The sequence below is a fragment of the Lepisosteus oculatus genome, chromosome 8 (assembly GCF_040954835.1).
Source record: "Lepisosteus oculatus isolate fLepOcu1 chromosome 8, fLepOcu1.hap2, whole genome shotgun sequence".
NCBI classification, from domain to species: Eukaryota; Metazoa; Chordata; class Actinopteri; order Semionotiformes; family Lepisosteidae; genus Lepisosteus; species Lepisosteus oculatus.
Window position 1 is genome coordinate 7,532,962 of NC_090703.1, and position 16,174 is coordinate 7,549,135.

The 16,174-nt window shown below is 42.8% G+C and overlaps 1 protein-coding gene and 1 long non-coding RNA gene across 5 annotated transcripts in view; both read left to right on the forward strand.

The window, feature by feature from the left end:
* syt16 (synaptotagmin XVI) overlaps window positions 1-3,940 on the forward strand; it is a 34,114-nt gene extending 30,174 nt beyond the window's left edge. For all 4 annotated transcript variants that reach the window (XM_069193147.1, XM_069193146.1, XM_015350182.2 and 1 more), the window contains one exon: window positions 1,138-3,940. In XM_069193147.1, the coding sequence (XP_069049248.1) occupies window positions 1,138-1,451 (314 nt within the window). In that variant the 3' untranslated portion in view covers window positions 1,452-3,940. The remainder of the gene's footprint in view (window positions 1-1,137) is intronic.
* A 1,983-nt stretch (window positions 3,941-5,923) lies between these two features.
* LOC107077734 (uncharacterized) lies at window positions 5,924-13,164 on the forward strand. The gene is made up of 4 exons (XR_001478734.2): window positions 5,924-6,543; window positions 8,242-8,347; window positions 9,300-9,415; window positions 10,246-13,164. It is a non-coding gene; the product is annotated as an uncharacterized lncRNA (long non-coding RNA).
* The last annotated feature ends 3,010 nt before the right edge of the window (window positions 13,165-16,174 follow it).

A 16,174-nucleotide genomic window follows, 5' to 3' on the forward strand; every position in this document is an offset into this window, starting at 1 on the left:
CCGGCTGCGCTGTAGGCCTAGATTTCAGGTGCAGGGCTTTGTCTAGAGATACGTTGATAGTATTTGACAGACGGAGAGTGTATGCATTTATGTGCGCCACACAAAATCAGAGGCAGGACTGACACTGCAGGGTCAAGTGACAGAAATGACCTGTGCGGAATGTAGAAACATGTTAGTTGGAGAAGTAAGATGTGGCAAATGATGGCAATTAGGGAAATGTAGCTTTCATGGTAATTCTGGTTTCCTGTTTGCCTTAATTTCAACCTTCTGATTTCACTGCTTCTCAGGGTGGCTAAAAGAGCACAGAACAGGAAGCAGAGCTGCACTTCAGGGTTGGGACCCAGTTATAAATAGCTGCCGAGTATTGAATCGCAATCGCTGGTCACTTTTTGTGATCGTAATTGACAGAACTGACCTGTTTCCCAGTCTGGGGCACTGTAGCCTTAAGGGGCTCTGACTACCCCTGCTGTTCTGTTTCTGTGCCACCTCGGTCGCTTTTAATTCTTCCCTTCACACTCTCCTTTGTTTACTAATGGTGTTCTCACCCCACGCAGGGCGCAGAACGCTTTTCTCTCTGAGGCTCAGGGTTTCAAATTCATTCTCATCACGCTGCCTAATCACTCTCACTGCTGTGAAAATACAGGGTTTATAAATAGAACATCAACACTAATGAAAAAAAAAGCCTTTGAAAAAGACAGATTTTGCTTCGCTGTATTGAAGGAAGGTAACAAGTTTATCTAATGAGAGCATTTACCAGAAGCACTATAGCCCACGGCAGCATCATATGTGCTGCAAATTGGATTGGTTCTCTTTTGTTTGAAAGGTGCCAGCCTGGGCTTTAAGTACTCTGTGTGCTTCTTCTAGACAATTAATAATGAGTGGTGTCACAGTTACTGGACAGCTATGTCACTGTCCAGTCGGTTCTGTGAAAGCTCTTCCTAAAATTCTATTTTTTTTTTAAACTAAAAATTTGAGTAGAACATTCAATTAGACAGGGAAATCAGAAGTTTTGAATCTTCAGGGATCAAAAGCTTTCAGTCATCAGCCCGCACACGGTGACCGGGCGATGTGCTGCTTCTTGGCGAGAGCCCAGCAGTGGGTGTGTTCCCTAAAACGGCCCTCCTCCTTCTCGCCCAGATACCTACGGCAAGCTGACGCTGCTGAACTCCGTGGGCCAGGAGATGTCCCGCTGCAAGACCTCCATCCGGAGGGGGCAGCCCAACCCTGTGTACAAGGAGACCTTCATCTTCCAGGTGGCCCTCTTCCAGCTGTCCGACGTCACCCTCATGGTCTCCATCTACAACCGCCGCAGCATGAAGCGCAAGGAGATGATTGGCTGGGTCTGCCTGGGCCAGAACAGCAGCGGCGAGGAGGAGCAGGCCCACTGGCAGGACATGAAGGAGTGCCAGGCCCAGCAGGTCTGCCGCTGGCATGTCCTGCTGGAGTCCTAGAGGACTACCGCCCGCCCCATCCCCCCCACCACCCACCACCCTCGTACACACCTGTCGGAGACTGGCCCGCACCTGGCAGGAGCTCCTGCTGCCTGCCTGGATCTGCAGGAGGTGTTGACTTCTGTCCCGCGACCGGAGCCTACTTCCGAAGAGCAGGTGCCTGCTGGCATCGCGTCTACTGTGTGTCGGGGACCCCACTCTTTGGCCTCCTCCCCCCCACTCGGGACGGGTTTGCAGCAGGCATCTGGGGTGGATTTTTTCGGTTCCCCCTGGAACTCATCCGTTTCTCCCTGCATTCACTCCCAAAGTCCGCTCGCTCAATTCGGAGAGGAACTAACCGACTCCCCGTGCTCGTTCATTGCGGATTCAAGACTCGGTGGCAGAGCAGCTGTCTCTCGCTGTGTTGCGGAGCTGTGAGATTCTCGTGACGCACTGTGCAGTAGATCCATCTGCACCCAGCCACTCGAGTCGCATCTGCCCTGAGATGAATAGGAAGGCTGGGTTATAATAAAATACTTAAAAGTCCAGCTGCTTTTTAAGATTGCTCAATGTTTCGCTCTTTGACAGAAGAGCTCTGAGAGCTGTTGATTGCTGTAATATCCTTTCGGAAGATATTAATGTCAACTAGCCTTCATTCCTGAATGTGAATTGTCATGAAAGAGTGGGTCTACTACTGCTGCCTTCCTCTCTCCTGACACACCAGCTGCAGTGCCCTGTTCCTGGCTCACCATGCTGTCCGGGTACAGCTACGAGGCGTAGCGCCTTATTTACCTCCACCCGTTGTTATTTTGTTTGACAGGGCCGTGTCAGATGGCCCATTAACAGTGTTTGTCTCAAATTTAGTCCCCTAGACAGTTTGTTTTCTTTCTACAGTCCAGCAAGTCCTCTTCCTAAACCAAACAAAACCTGACTCCTTAAAAGAGTCCTAACTGCACTTTAAGGAACTTTTCCCTGGCCATAGAAGAGGCTGTCCTAATACCAAACATCCCAACAAGAGCGACTGTTTAACTTTAATGCATGTCTTTTTTCTCTGTCTCTCTCCACTGCTCTTTCCTCCCAAAAGAGACACTCCTAATTAATTAACTTTTCTTTACCCCTGTAATCAACTGCGGGCCACCAATCTCCATTTCACCGACTCCACCTGATTCCCTACAGGAACCAAGATGGTTGTTCCCCATGGAAGCCTCAAAGCGACACTTCAACTGACTTGTCCCCTCAGGAATATAGACTCTCTCACAGATTCCTGACATTTAACAGTTTATAATCATGGCGGCAAAGCCTGGAAAGGTCTTTGCCAAGAGATGTGCGACCACTAGTTTTGCAAAGGGAGTACTTTTTCCAAGACCACAGCTGTGGCAGTGCAGGGGGCTTCACTGCAACATTAAAGCCACCCAAGGTCAATATTTAACATGGCCAAAGGACACGCACTGCTTCCCTGGCAGACCGGTGACAGACACACAATCTGCAATGTGCAGTATATCGAACACACTCCAGGGTTACAGGGCTGCTGGTTGTTTGGCCTGACTAGCACTACGGTAGACTGAGTTCATAAGCTTGAATGCATCCTAAGTTTTCTTTGGAGCATCCAGATGTGGCCACCTGTTGTGTGATGATTAAAACAACACTGTGCGCATGCCTCCTGCTTCCTGGTCCTGACTAAGGGTGGCAATACAGTGTCTCAATGGAGAAATCAAGCTTGTCTGTCCCCCGGTGCCATTTTATTTAGGCAGTTAAGATAAAAGAACAATACAACATTATCTAGCTTGCCCGCCAACATTATCTAATGATGACTGGGAAAAGAACGTTTCAGTTCTTTCATTAACTGTACCAGGATTTGCTTTATTATTACTGTAGCATGGAGGCTGATGACATTTACGGGAAGACAAGATTAATGAAATTGCTGTGCTACACAGTGGATTTTTTTTACTGGTATTCCTGAAGTGTTCAATTTGCAAAACTCATTGTTTTTTCCCTGAAATCATAAAAATCCCACGTGGTACTTCTAGGGAAGAGGAAAAAACTAAGATCTTAATGAGAGTGACATTTCAGCATTCAAAACCTCCCTCTTTTATTCTATCTTCTCAAAGTGGCACAAGGAAGCCACCGGCACTGAATCTATCTTGACTATGCATTTCATAGATGATGGTAACAAATGTCACATATGCATGGTAGAAGTTCATGTTGTTGTGTGCATATATATTTTTAAAGTAAGAATCACCTTCTGGATGCATTAAAAGAACTTTTATACAGTACGGCATGCATCTTTTGTATTACAGATTACATGTATATGAAGTGCCTGTAGCTAAGAATCTGTATGGGATTTTGGAGTGTACTTGTCATGAGAAAGCCTTGTGTTGAAATAAGCATGCATTGCTAAACAAATGTACTACTCTGTTAGCCAATGGAAGCATGGACCAGTGAATCCTGTACATGTACAGTGCCTGTACCATGCATGCAATGATTAAAGGATAATATATGTTTTGTACATATTTCATGGCCTTTCAGTAAATTGTGACCACTGCTTGTTTTTTTTTCTTTTCACTGTCGTTGTGCTCTCTCTGTCTTCAAGGCCATTAAGGCTGCATACACCCACAGTAATAACAAAAGATGTGAGCATTCGCCTTCTGTGAGGGTCAGAGACTGGGGACAGAAGAGCACAGTGCTCAGTAACAACACATAGAGATTATTGTAATTTTTCATGAACGCCTTTCTTGACTCATCATCTCAAGGAACTTTTCAATAAAACAAGGGAAAGGCAGAAACAGTAGAGCCAGTTACTGTGACCTGAAGCTCCTCTGCCTTTCACAACATCTTGCGTTCCTGTGTTTTGAATGACTTTTTAGAATTCCTAGAAACTACAGGCTTATGAATCAGTAGAACTGAAAAGATGAATGTTGGGTGCAAAGACGTTTAGCTACATAGCTAAGTGTATCAACTATTTTCTGAATCTGCCATTGGTTCATTGACCATATGCCTTATGTAATGATTCAGACATTTGTTTTGATGTGTGATTACTAAATGGAAGTAGGGGTGGTAATGGTACTGGTGTGTTTTACTTTAATGGACTGTGAATGGTTGGATGTGTTCTAGATTAGTGGATCCAAACTCTGGGCCTGGAGGAACACCAAGTTGTCTGGTCTTGCTACAACTGCGTTCTTAATCACAAGCTAATTGATTATAGTTTTCTATCTTGGGCATATTTAGAAATTTGCTTTCAGCTCCTAGAAGGTCAAATGGAATTTAAAATTAATTGGTATCAACCTTCTGCGTGTCTGTTACAGTGTCTTTCCCAGTTCTGGGGTGTCTGCTATAGTACCTTTCCCAGTTGTGGGCTATCCTCTACAGTGTCTTTCCCAGTTGTAGGCGTGTTGGTTACAGTGTCTTTCCCAGTTGTGGGGTGTCTGCTATAGTATCTTTCCTAGTTGTGGGCTATCCTCTACAGTGTCTTTCCCAGTTGTAGGCGTGTCTTTCTCCGTTGTGTGTGTTGGTTATAGTAACTTTCCTGGTTGTGGGCTATTGCTTACAGTGCCTTTCCCAGTGTCTTTCCCAGTTGTAGGCGTGTCTTTCCCAGTGTCTTTCCCAGTTGTGGGGTGTCTCTTACAGTGTCTTTCCCAGTTGTAGGCGTGTCTTTCCCAGTGTCTTTCCCAGTGTCTTTCCCAGTTATGGGCTATCCTCTACAGTGCCTTTCCCAGTTGTAGGCATGTCTTTCCCAGCTGTGGGGTGTCTCTTACAGTGTCTTTCCCAGTGTCTTTCCCAGTTATGGGCTATCCTCTACAGTGTCTTTCCCAGTTGTGGGCGTGTATTTCCCTGTTGTGGGCGTGTCTGTTGTGGCATCATTCCCCCTAGTGGGCGTATCTGTCACAGTGTCATTCCTCCTTGCGGGTGTGTGTCTGATAAGTCTGTTCATTATCAGGTGATCAACTAGTGAGAGCAACTGCCAGCAGGTGGAGGAGATGCTGTGTGAAGTTCTGTGTGCTGACGTTGCAGGAAATTTGAAGTTGGGTATTTTGGACACTCAGGACTGAACGAAGAAACAAAAAGAAATATAAGTCTAAAAAAAAATGAGCTTCAATGAATCTACTGTAGCGATGTAGAGAACTCGGCTGGGATGAAAACCTGACTGTTCTACCGGACACCTCGTCAGCAAAACCTACCATGTCTCCCAGCGCATCAGTAGTATAATAAATGTTACAAATCGACGTCACAATAAATCAATTAAATGTTACAAACCCACGTCACAATAAATACATTAATGATTTGACGATGAGCAGTACCGTGGAATAAACCCGACTTTCAGATCTGGGTCACTTTTAAGGGTCGTGTGGGGGGAGACTTGATGCCTCTTTTGCATAGTTCCCAGCGGTGCCACGAAGCATTTGCTTGGGCAGCCTGTTGCAGATCACACACGTCGAGATCTGAAGGTATATTATTATCCGCAGACAGGAGTACATTAAGTAATGTGAAGCTATTTGTGTGCGTTCGCCAGTTCAGACCTGCCCGGCAAATGTCTGCTGCGCTCGCAAAAATGGGCTCGCAGCACCAAATTCATTTTATTACCACTTGGACTAAAAAGGCGAAACAGTTTTTTTTTGGTTCTCCAAAGAGCACCTTGTCATCCGTGCTGTGATATCCTCTCCTTTTAGCGTGCACCGCGGTCAATAAAAAACATCTCACTATGCGAAATCTAGCACCCAAGTCGAAATGTTGCTGAGAATGAGGGAGCGTCATCATCGCCTAGCAACGCTCCTAGCAACAAGAAACATCTGCCGTTTTAAGGACCAATGAGACTGCGGCGCAGCTGTGTTGTTGCCTGTTGCTCAAAAAAGGGATATTTTAAGATCTTGGGAGCGTTGCGTGTTTCAAGGGGGTTATTGGGAAAGCGATACAGCGCCTAGATATAAAAGGGAAACTTCAGTCAGTCCCTGGATCTGGACAGCTGACGCATATAACAAAAGAGACTCAATGTTAGAGCTTCGGACAGGAACAGAGCGGAGACTAACCCAACTAGCTCTGAGCGAGGATCAATTTTCATCCTAATTCAACTGATCTGCCAGCTCTTTGGGTGTCGGCAAGCTTGAGTAACCTTCAAGAGGTATTTGTTTAACTTCTTTAAAAAAAAAAACAACGAACTGCAATTAAACAGAGGGAAAAACACTTTTATAGTATATACTCCCGGGTCTGTGTACGTGTTTCATACGTTATAGTTTCTTTCTTGTCTTCTCGGTTCAACTATATATTAAATTCGCGGCGGGGAATGTTTGCTTTTCTGTGTATAATAAAATACTTCAGAAATCACAAGAGTGTTTAGCGACGCTACCAGCGACGGTGTTTTAATTGGTCTGACATAAGGTGCAAAATATTTTTCTGTTCTTTTTGAAGAATGCATTCCCTGCCTCACTCTTGGATGTCGCGGATACTCGCGTTCTCTGTGTCTTGCTCTCTGTAGCGGAGTATAGTGGTCGCTATTCGCTGCTAGACAGCGGAGCAAAGACGCTCGCAGGCTGTGATTTCTGCACACTACAGGAACTTGCAGTTTAAAGGGTTTTGGGAGATGTTACGGCACGGGGGACGACGATTTAGTATATCGTTAAATAATTTCAATACATTAAGCGGTTTGACTGACAACTACTGCGGAAGTGTAATCTCACGAGCGCTTTCCACACCATTTAAAGACCGGCGATGTATACAAACTAAGTCTTCTGAACGCACATCTCTCGAAATGAAGTGGAAACTGTTTATTTTTCCAATTACCAACATCGGGGGTGTAGATAGCTGACCTTTTTTAATTATAAGAATAATGCTTAACTAAAATCTGCCAGAAATAGATGATGATGAATATGCTTGAAATGCTTGAAGGATTATTCTTTAGAGCTGTTGTAGGTTTACAAATTCACTCAGCCTGAAAAATAAAGACGGGGCACTCCGACCGCAGAAACGTGTAGACGCCCCTTTGCTCAGTAAATTAATGAATGAATTGTTTTTTTTTTAATGAGAAACGCTAAAACTTGCACAGAATCAAAGTAAGCCAAGGAAAAAAATGCACAAATCCTTTAATGTATATACTGAAATGCTAAATGTTGTTCAACTCACAACTGAAGGTGTCTGGTCATTTTATTTTGTATGTCTACATTTTAATTCAGACATAATGTCTGCTTTTTAACAATGAAAAAAAAACCCGACTTTTTATTTATACTTTTAATTCTGTCTTTTTAAGCAGCTGTAATTTAGCGGTGAATTAGAATGCATTGTATGAGATAGGTGTTACACAAACAGCCCTGTATTTAGATTTAATAGTAGTCCACGCTAATCTAGAACACAGTGTAATAACTGTTTTTGGGCACAAATTGCTGAGCTCGTCAGTGCTGTGGAATGCAGTGCATATACCAAGCGAATCCAATACATTTCCTGAACTCATACTGTATGTTGAACTCCATAAGTAGAAATGTTATTGCTGAATGACATGCGTGTGAAAGGTGGCTTTGCTGCTTGCCATTAATAATTGGTGTCAGTGAATTGTCTACACGTTCTGTTTCTGCCACTATTGCGTGCGGTGCAGTGGAATGACAATTCCAGACATGGGAAAAGCAATAGGTTTGCATATTGGACATAGTGCAATGACTTTGAAGAATGCTCATATTGCATGAATCATTCATGTCAGGAAGTCTCTGAGATTCTCTTGCAACATTGTGAGAATACAGTGCACATTTTGTTATTCTAGGCAATCTGCCTACTAACACTTATTGCTTGGATTAAGTGCCACCCCTAAAGCCTTTCTTTATCAAATACACAGCTGTAAAGAGGAGCTTCTAAAACAATGTTCACTGTGGAGAGGCTGACTCAGAGCACAGGGACCCATTCCAGAGAGCAGTTTGACGGTTGATTGCGATCTCCTTCAGGTACGTTTTCATCTGTGTTCCTCGTGGGATTATTCACCTTTTTCTTGCAGCACTATGCAGTTGATTAGGCATAATGTGGCTTTGCAGCTGTGGCTCCAGACTCGATGATGCAACTCCAGAAGGAAATCACAGCAGCGCTGTGTGAATGGCCCGTCTCTTCCCAGAACCTGCCTGCTGGCTGGATTAGCAGGCTTCTGTTTGGATGAGGGATAAAGAGCGAGGTGGTTGTTCATTTGGGTTCCTGAGATGAAGCTAGGCAAAAGTAAAGCATTCTCTTTCATGTTTCAGGAGTTCTCAGACCTGATGTCTTTAGTGAGGGGTGTCGATTTTGCTCGAAGAAGACATTGAAGATGATGTCCTTGCCAATTCAAATTGTAAATGAATTGTTCTGAATTTCCCAGTGGTTCTCACAATGCACACAGCGCCCAACTGGGGAACATCCACTCCTCCAATTTTCTCAGTGTTGACAATATCTGATATTGAATTCTCTACCAAGGAAAAGAGGCACAGATCCCCAGGGGTGAATCTAACAAAATGTTGTGCAACTCTGTTAGTAATCCATGACAATAAAGTGCTGATGTATTTAGCATCAAATTCAAACAAATTAGAAACTCACTTTCTGTATGTATGAAAATGATATACTGTATGAGATATATGTATCTCTAAAACTGTACATGATTTTTGGTGTTTATATGTCCCATAGTGTTTCAATTTGCCATACTGTTTGAGAAACACTGGGACCTGTTAGTCGTTATTTTCATTGATGTCATTCAATCATCTTAAATAATGACATCAGAAATTCACATTCAATCCGTGGAAACACTGATGAAATTAATTTCTGCCTGCTTTGTGAACCAGCAACAGCAGGAACTTCAGGAACCCAGAGAGATTGCATGTTGAATTATTGTCAGTCACACAGCAATTCCTTTTTTCACTTTGTATCTTTGAACAGCCAGTTCCTTCCAAGACAGACCAAGTAGATCAACAACGTCGAAAGTCGCTTACTTTAAGAGAAAATATGCAGAAGAGGAGGATTTACAGAGAGATTACCATGGGTATTTTCAGAAAGTAAGAGCATCTTTTATCTTTATGCGATAATTATTTCTGGCATTGCTTTGTTGGCTTGTGATGTGTAATTGTCTAAGTGCAGCAAACATCTTTTTTGCTGCTGAGCTTCTCTTTGGTGTGTGTTCTTGAGTCATGGAGAGATGTGAATGCCCATCTCATCTGCCCTTTTCTCTGAGTGTGGGGCAGTGCTAGCAAGCTCCTGAACCCAGATGCAAGAGAGAATTCTGCGCATTCTGGCCCCCTTAGCAAAATCACAACACTGCTGATGTCTCCTACTACACAAACATTCATGCTAACTGCTCTGCCAAGGGCAGAAGTACAAGCTGTGTTGTAGTTTAGGCTAGTAATGTGTATGTGTTTGGCATTCAAGCCCATGTCTCAGCCCACATACCATTCCACCTGATGTCACATGAGTACCACACTCACATGATTTGCACTCTGCACAAGTGCACAAGTAAATGCTACTTCCTTTTCTTCGCACTGTTGCAAATCTCACCTCTTGTATTTTGCCCACTATACCAGTCTACCTACATCTGGTGGCAGGAAGCATTCATCTTGACGAAACAATCCACAAGAAGATTTTGTCATGAGTAGAGGCCACTCAGTCATGAGTGCCATCTTCCTACATATCCAATACTTTCAGACTAAGCTTTGGAAGCTCTCACTGTGTCGTTCTCCTCTATGTGACTTGACATTGATCAATGCAGTGTGTGAAAATGCATTGTAGCGTCAATCCAGAATGCACTCTTAAGACGCACCCCTTAATTCCCTCATCCTTTGCTTGGTGCATATAGGACCAAACACTCTCGTGCTTCTTTCTCTCTCGTTAGCACTTGATATTGCCTGAGGACCGGAGCTGTATTCTAAAACTGTCCCTGGAGAAACTCAGATTCCTGGAAGACCCAGAAGCCTACCTGCGCAGGTCCGTGCTGATCAACAACCTCCTGAGGAAGATCCACAATGAGGCTGAGGTGGAGGAGGAGGACTTCCGGGCCTATGACAGGAACCCGGGGCAAGGGCTGCTGTACGGGGATGGCAGGAAACGGGTGAAAGTGCTGGTGGCAGACTGCTGCGCGGAGCCCTTCAGCTACGAGGAGCTGCAGCACTATCATGTGGTGCCTTACGGGTCTGGGAACTGCCTGTACGGACTGGGCTACCCCAGCTCCCCACCAGACCACAGCCCTCAGCTACTGGTTTATAAACTGGATGACAATGGGTGACACCTTCTGAGCTGCAAACTGTTGGAAACCAGCACGTTGTGACCAGTCTTATTGACTCGAAGAAACAGATTACATGCATGTTAAAATGCTGTCAAGTTCAGAAAGTCGTAGCCAGTGATGCCTACCCATCACTGCTCTGTTAGGAGTCACCTCAATGTAGTTTAATTGACTTGGTTTCAAGGCCAGTAGCACAAGGAATTAATTGGAGAAATCAGATATTCGGTTACATTTACAATGCTTTCAAATGTTATTAGTAAAAGAGAGAAATAATGCACTCGGTAAAATAAAACTTTTAGAAAACAGTTTCCAGGTCAAGGCTTATGCAAACACAAGCACAGTTGATGTTTTCAAGGTTATTCCGATCTGCTTTTGCTGAGAAAAAAGTATTTTATTAATCAGGCATGAGAATGGCTTAACCTCTTTGAAGCCAAGAATGTTGCATCTTTGTAGACTGGTCATGAGACTTTGACAGGGGTGCTGCTGTATGGTACTGTACTGTTGTGTTTTAAGCTGTTTGTGTTACGAACATAATTTACTAACACATTTGGGAAAATTAATTCCGTTACAGGACCACTATGGATGATTCCAAATCATTTTGCTTTTAAATAGCTGAATCTATGAATATATTTTTCCAGTAATTGGAAGGGAAATTGCATGTGAGAGTGATTAGGGTTTTGATGTTGTATGTTTTGACACCATTTTGATTAGTGTTGGCTTTGTGGGCACAGGCCAGTTGCTGAAAGCGCTGCGGTCTGTTTTCCAGGAAGTAAGGTAGTGGTTTGTGTCGGTGTGAGTGGTAGCTGACAAGTACCAGTGCGCAGACTCATCCTCTGAGTTGTTTCCAGCAAGGCTTAAAGAGGACATGCTTTCTGTGCTTTCACTCCTGCAAAAACAGTCTCAAACCTTCTGTGCAACTTTCTGCGTTCCTTACACACCACGGACTTCAGTTCGCTCTTTAGAACGAAGTAGACATGCAGTTCGCTATATCCTGATTTTAGTGGTATGATAAAACTTAAGGTTGTATGCATTTAATTTAGGCTTTTCATGAGTTATATTGTATTTGAACGAAGCGTTCTGTGTTTTTGTGGTGGAAGTGGCGTGTAAATGTAGTATTGATTCAGTGGATGAGGGACTACCGGCACCCACGGATTCAGCCCACGGTGGATTTAGATGTGGTTTTGCCGCCCTCTGCTGGTCACAGGAAATTCGATGGAAAAGAGATGCGTTTCAGTGGATCAATATTTCTATAAATGAGATGGAGATTATTGAAAAATGCAAACTAATCGACTCAGAACAACTGGAGGTTGAGAACACAGAGTCTGCAGACCATGACAGGTCGAAAAATGGATCCAATGGTTTATTTCCTTTGTAACCTTATTATCTTGTAATTGTGTCCTAATAATGTGTTTACGATGCTGCTGAAGACATGTCAGATGAGTTTACTTGAGTACGTCTTGTTTTTTTTCCAATACCGATGTAGAACAGGCTTAATTAATTGGTACAATCACTGCCAGGATTCCGATATTTTACGACTGTTTCCTACATTTCCTTTAACCTGAATTGTTTCTATACTGCTTTGTAACTGTCTAGATGACGTTAGTTTTAATACCGTACGTTGCAGTGTGGGGTGCATTTATTATTCAAATCATCGTTGAAAGAAATTCCCTTTGTTAACGAAATGATTAAGGAAAGTTCAGAAATATAACCACAAGAAAACGTAATCATTCACACCACAAACAAGCGACTTGTAGGTCCGCCATGATACTTGGCTAATCGTGGATGGGCGGGAAATTCAGATTTCCATTGAAAGTAGCTGGATTTTGTTACCTTGAGCCGCTGTATACGACACGGCGATGGGCTGTTTCTTGGTGTTCGTGATTAAAATTGTGTTTTTATTCGTTTTTGAAAAATGGACACTACTAGCGCTTACATACCCCGCGTTGTATGAAAGAAGGATTTATCACTGACGGTTCCTGAAGAGTAGGGACGTATTTAAAAACCGCTTCACCCTGGCCAATTTATCATTTATTTATGATATAGCGTTTTTGACAGTGTTTATTTGAAGAATGTTTTGCAGCTTGTGCCAAAATACTTAAATTGACAATGATTGTAATTCGGGTAATTCAAATCTAAAGCACCTGTGCCCTGGATAATTGTTTTTTTTTCCCGTCTCGTTGTTTATCTCAGTGGAAGAACTATGATATTAACGAAGATGATTGAATTCGCATTTTATTAATGACAATTTATAGTTGTACAATATGTGTGAAATTAATGTTCGCAAGTATAATATATTTTAATATGTGGCAAAACAAGTCCGATATGCACACCTGTTTTCAGATATTAAGACAAGAAAACTGCGCTGGAAGAGCAAAAATAGAAAAGTTGTTTCTTGTTGGAATTACGTTTTGTTTGGGTTTTGAAATACACACACTATTTTACAATATTTAAAAATATTTTTGAAAACATAAAAATGCATATACTTTTAAAATGTTATTTTGTTTGAGAGTGCTAAATAAATTTCAGAAGTTATTGCGTCGTGTTTCTCTCACAAGTGAATGCTGTAAGTGCTTATAAACACCAGAGCTACAACACTGCTATCTTGTGTCCAAGTGACGAAATTACAGCAGCGCTGCAAGTTCAGCAAAGCCCCTGGATTACAGAATTGAAAGGATTCAGATTCCGCAGGATTTGAAAACGTCACAATGATAGACAGTCATGTGACTTGAGGCTGCCGACACATGGACACGGCTCAGGTAAACCTTACCTGCTGAAATATTCAGCATATATCCAGCCATTTTCTAACTGCTTTTCCCAGTTCCAAGCTGGAACACCTCCAGGCAAGCAATGGGTGCAAGGCAGGGTATAACCAGTCCATCGCAGGGCAGAACAGACACAAACACAGATACTCAAACCTAGGATCAGTTTTCCCAGAAGCCAGTTCACCTGCCAGAATGTCTTTGGACTGTGGGAGGAAACCGGAGCACCCACACAAACAAACTCCACACAGGTCGAGAATTGACCCCAGGGCCCCAGTGCTGCAAGACAGCAACGCTAGCCACTGTGCCACTGCACCACTCTTCTCCATATTCCAGCCTATTTAAAATTCTAATGCTATCTCTTGTGCAGCAATTGGTATACAAATGTCCTGAAATTGTGCTTAAATAGCTGGTCCAGACTGTGCTTAATAGAGTTAAATTGGACTTTGTCTTTGGCCTCGCTGGTTGTTATAGCAGGCTTTTGCAATGTCAGACGTTAACTGAGAGCGTGATTAAAATAACTACCTAGACCGTTGAAAACGGTATTAAAACCTTTTAAAAGCAATTTCTACCATAACCCCACTTGGAGAAAAATACCTCTTTTGGCTTAATTATATTGGTAAGAAAGCAGCTCTGTTATTTTGCATTAATGGTACGTGCTTTACAGATCAGCTGCCTGCTTTGTAATTGCAGTTTGAGTGCATAAAACTGCAGTCCTATGACTACTGTGGTACATTACATAACCAATCAAAATACCACTGGGCCCTTGACACAAGAAAGATAAATGATGGAAAGGGGCAGGCAAAGCACTTTACAATGAACAGCCGAGTCCGTGCTTTAAAGAGGCCTTTTGTACCTAGCTGCTGAAAAGCTTTGGCACCGTCTGGCTCTTGATGGGTGCTGCCTGCAGCTGGCTTTGATCTTTTTCACATAAAAACCCGTAGTGCTCATTGCAGGCCACTCAGGAACAGTGTGACAAGGGCCACATTCTCCCCTGTGCTGGAGATGTGCGTTTCCAAATTCTGAAGACCTGAATTTTTTGGAGTCCATTGGTTTTATCCGTAAATGCTGCTTGTGGTTAAATTGATCCTTGGATCAATGAACTGCTAACTACCAAACCTGCAACAGGTTCGCTATTTTCGTTTTTCAATCTGTCAAATTCAGCAAATAAATAGTATTTGTGCATTAAAAGGTGCAGGGGTATGGCATGTTTACGTTTGTAGCCTGCAAAGGTTGAGCTAGCTTCTTTTCACTTCGAGATTAGGTGAAACATGCAATTTGAACAGGGGTGTTCAAGCTGTTGCACGCAACTGTGTGTGAGCGGAATGGCCCTCTCTTGTTTGAATCCTTCCTTATGTTCTCATGCTTCAGTCAGTATATCTCTGCATGAGGAGTTTACAGCACAGATTCCATTCACTACTTCATTGCAGAAGTTTTGCTGTTGCTTGGCTCCAATGTTTTTCAAATTTAGGTGTGGCAGGTCCGCTTCTCCCAGCCATCCTTCTGCTATCAATGTGTTTCTCTGGGTGAACCCCAGGGCCAGATCAAAGTCTTAGCGGTCCGTCTGTAGATGAAAGATGGACAGATCCTGTGCAGTAAGGATATTATGATATACTAATTGCAGGCTTGACTTTTTTTCTGGACTGTGTTTTAGTATCTTATCATCTGTTGCTCTTCTTTGGACTCCCTCCAATGCTTCTTGATCCCTTCTGTAAAGTGGAGACCAGAGTTGTACGCAGTACTCCAGATAAGTGATACATAGTACTGTTTCAGCATAATCTCTGTTGACTTGTATTTGACACTTCTGCTATGTCATCAAGCATTTTTTTGCCTTTTTAAGAACACAAGAAATATGACAAAGTCATTGCCTGTTTGACAGTTTTATTGCTTAACGACATTGCTAAGATGCTGAATTAACCTTCTACAACCCCCTTTACTTATTATTCTTTCTGATTCTGAACGGGGTGATGTTTTTTAAGTGTGTGATTTCCACTATTTCAAGGTGTTCTGTTCTTAATTATATATCATTTCTAGTAAAGGGCATATCTGCGATGGCCTTCTAATTCATTATGATGTGCACTATTTTTCCCCTACAATTTTTATTTTTTATATTCCTCTACACTTTTTATGCACTTTAACTCAATCTTAACTTTTCTTTTCCAAATAAAATCCCGATGACGGCATTGGACATTATTGTTAGCTTGCACTTGGACTGTTCTCTTCAAGCTGGCCTTTGAAAGTTCTGCTTTCTTCTTGCAAAAGAGATCTTATTTCAGGACATTCTTTTTTCAGTGTCCTCCAAGCTGTGTAGTCTGTGCAACAGTCATTTTTCTTCACCAGCCATTCAAAAAACACCTCGCAGAGTTCTTAATTAATTCAAATTAAGTTTCTTTTCCTGACTTTATCCTGCATGTTTGGATTATCATTCTAGATTTCTCCCAGGTTGGTCAACTGTGGCTAAGGATCTACACCTGTGGCTGGAAGGTTGCCGGTTCGTATCCCGCAGCCGGCAGAGGAATCCTACTCCATTGGGCCCCTGAGCAAGGCCCTTAACCCCAACTGCTTCAGGGGCGCCGTATAAATGGCTGACCCTGCGCTCTGACCCCAAGCTTCTCTCTCCCCGTCTGTGTGCTTGTGTGTCTTGTGGAGAGCAAGCTGGGGTATGCGAAAAGACAAATTCCCCATGTAAGAAATTGTATATGGCTAATAAAGTGATCTTATCTTAAAATAAGTTAATTGACGGTATGACAAAATTTGACAAATTCCAAAATAAGCATAAAATC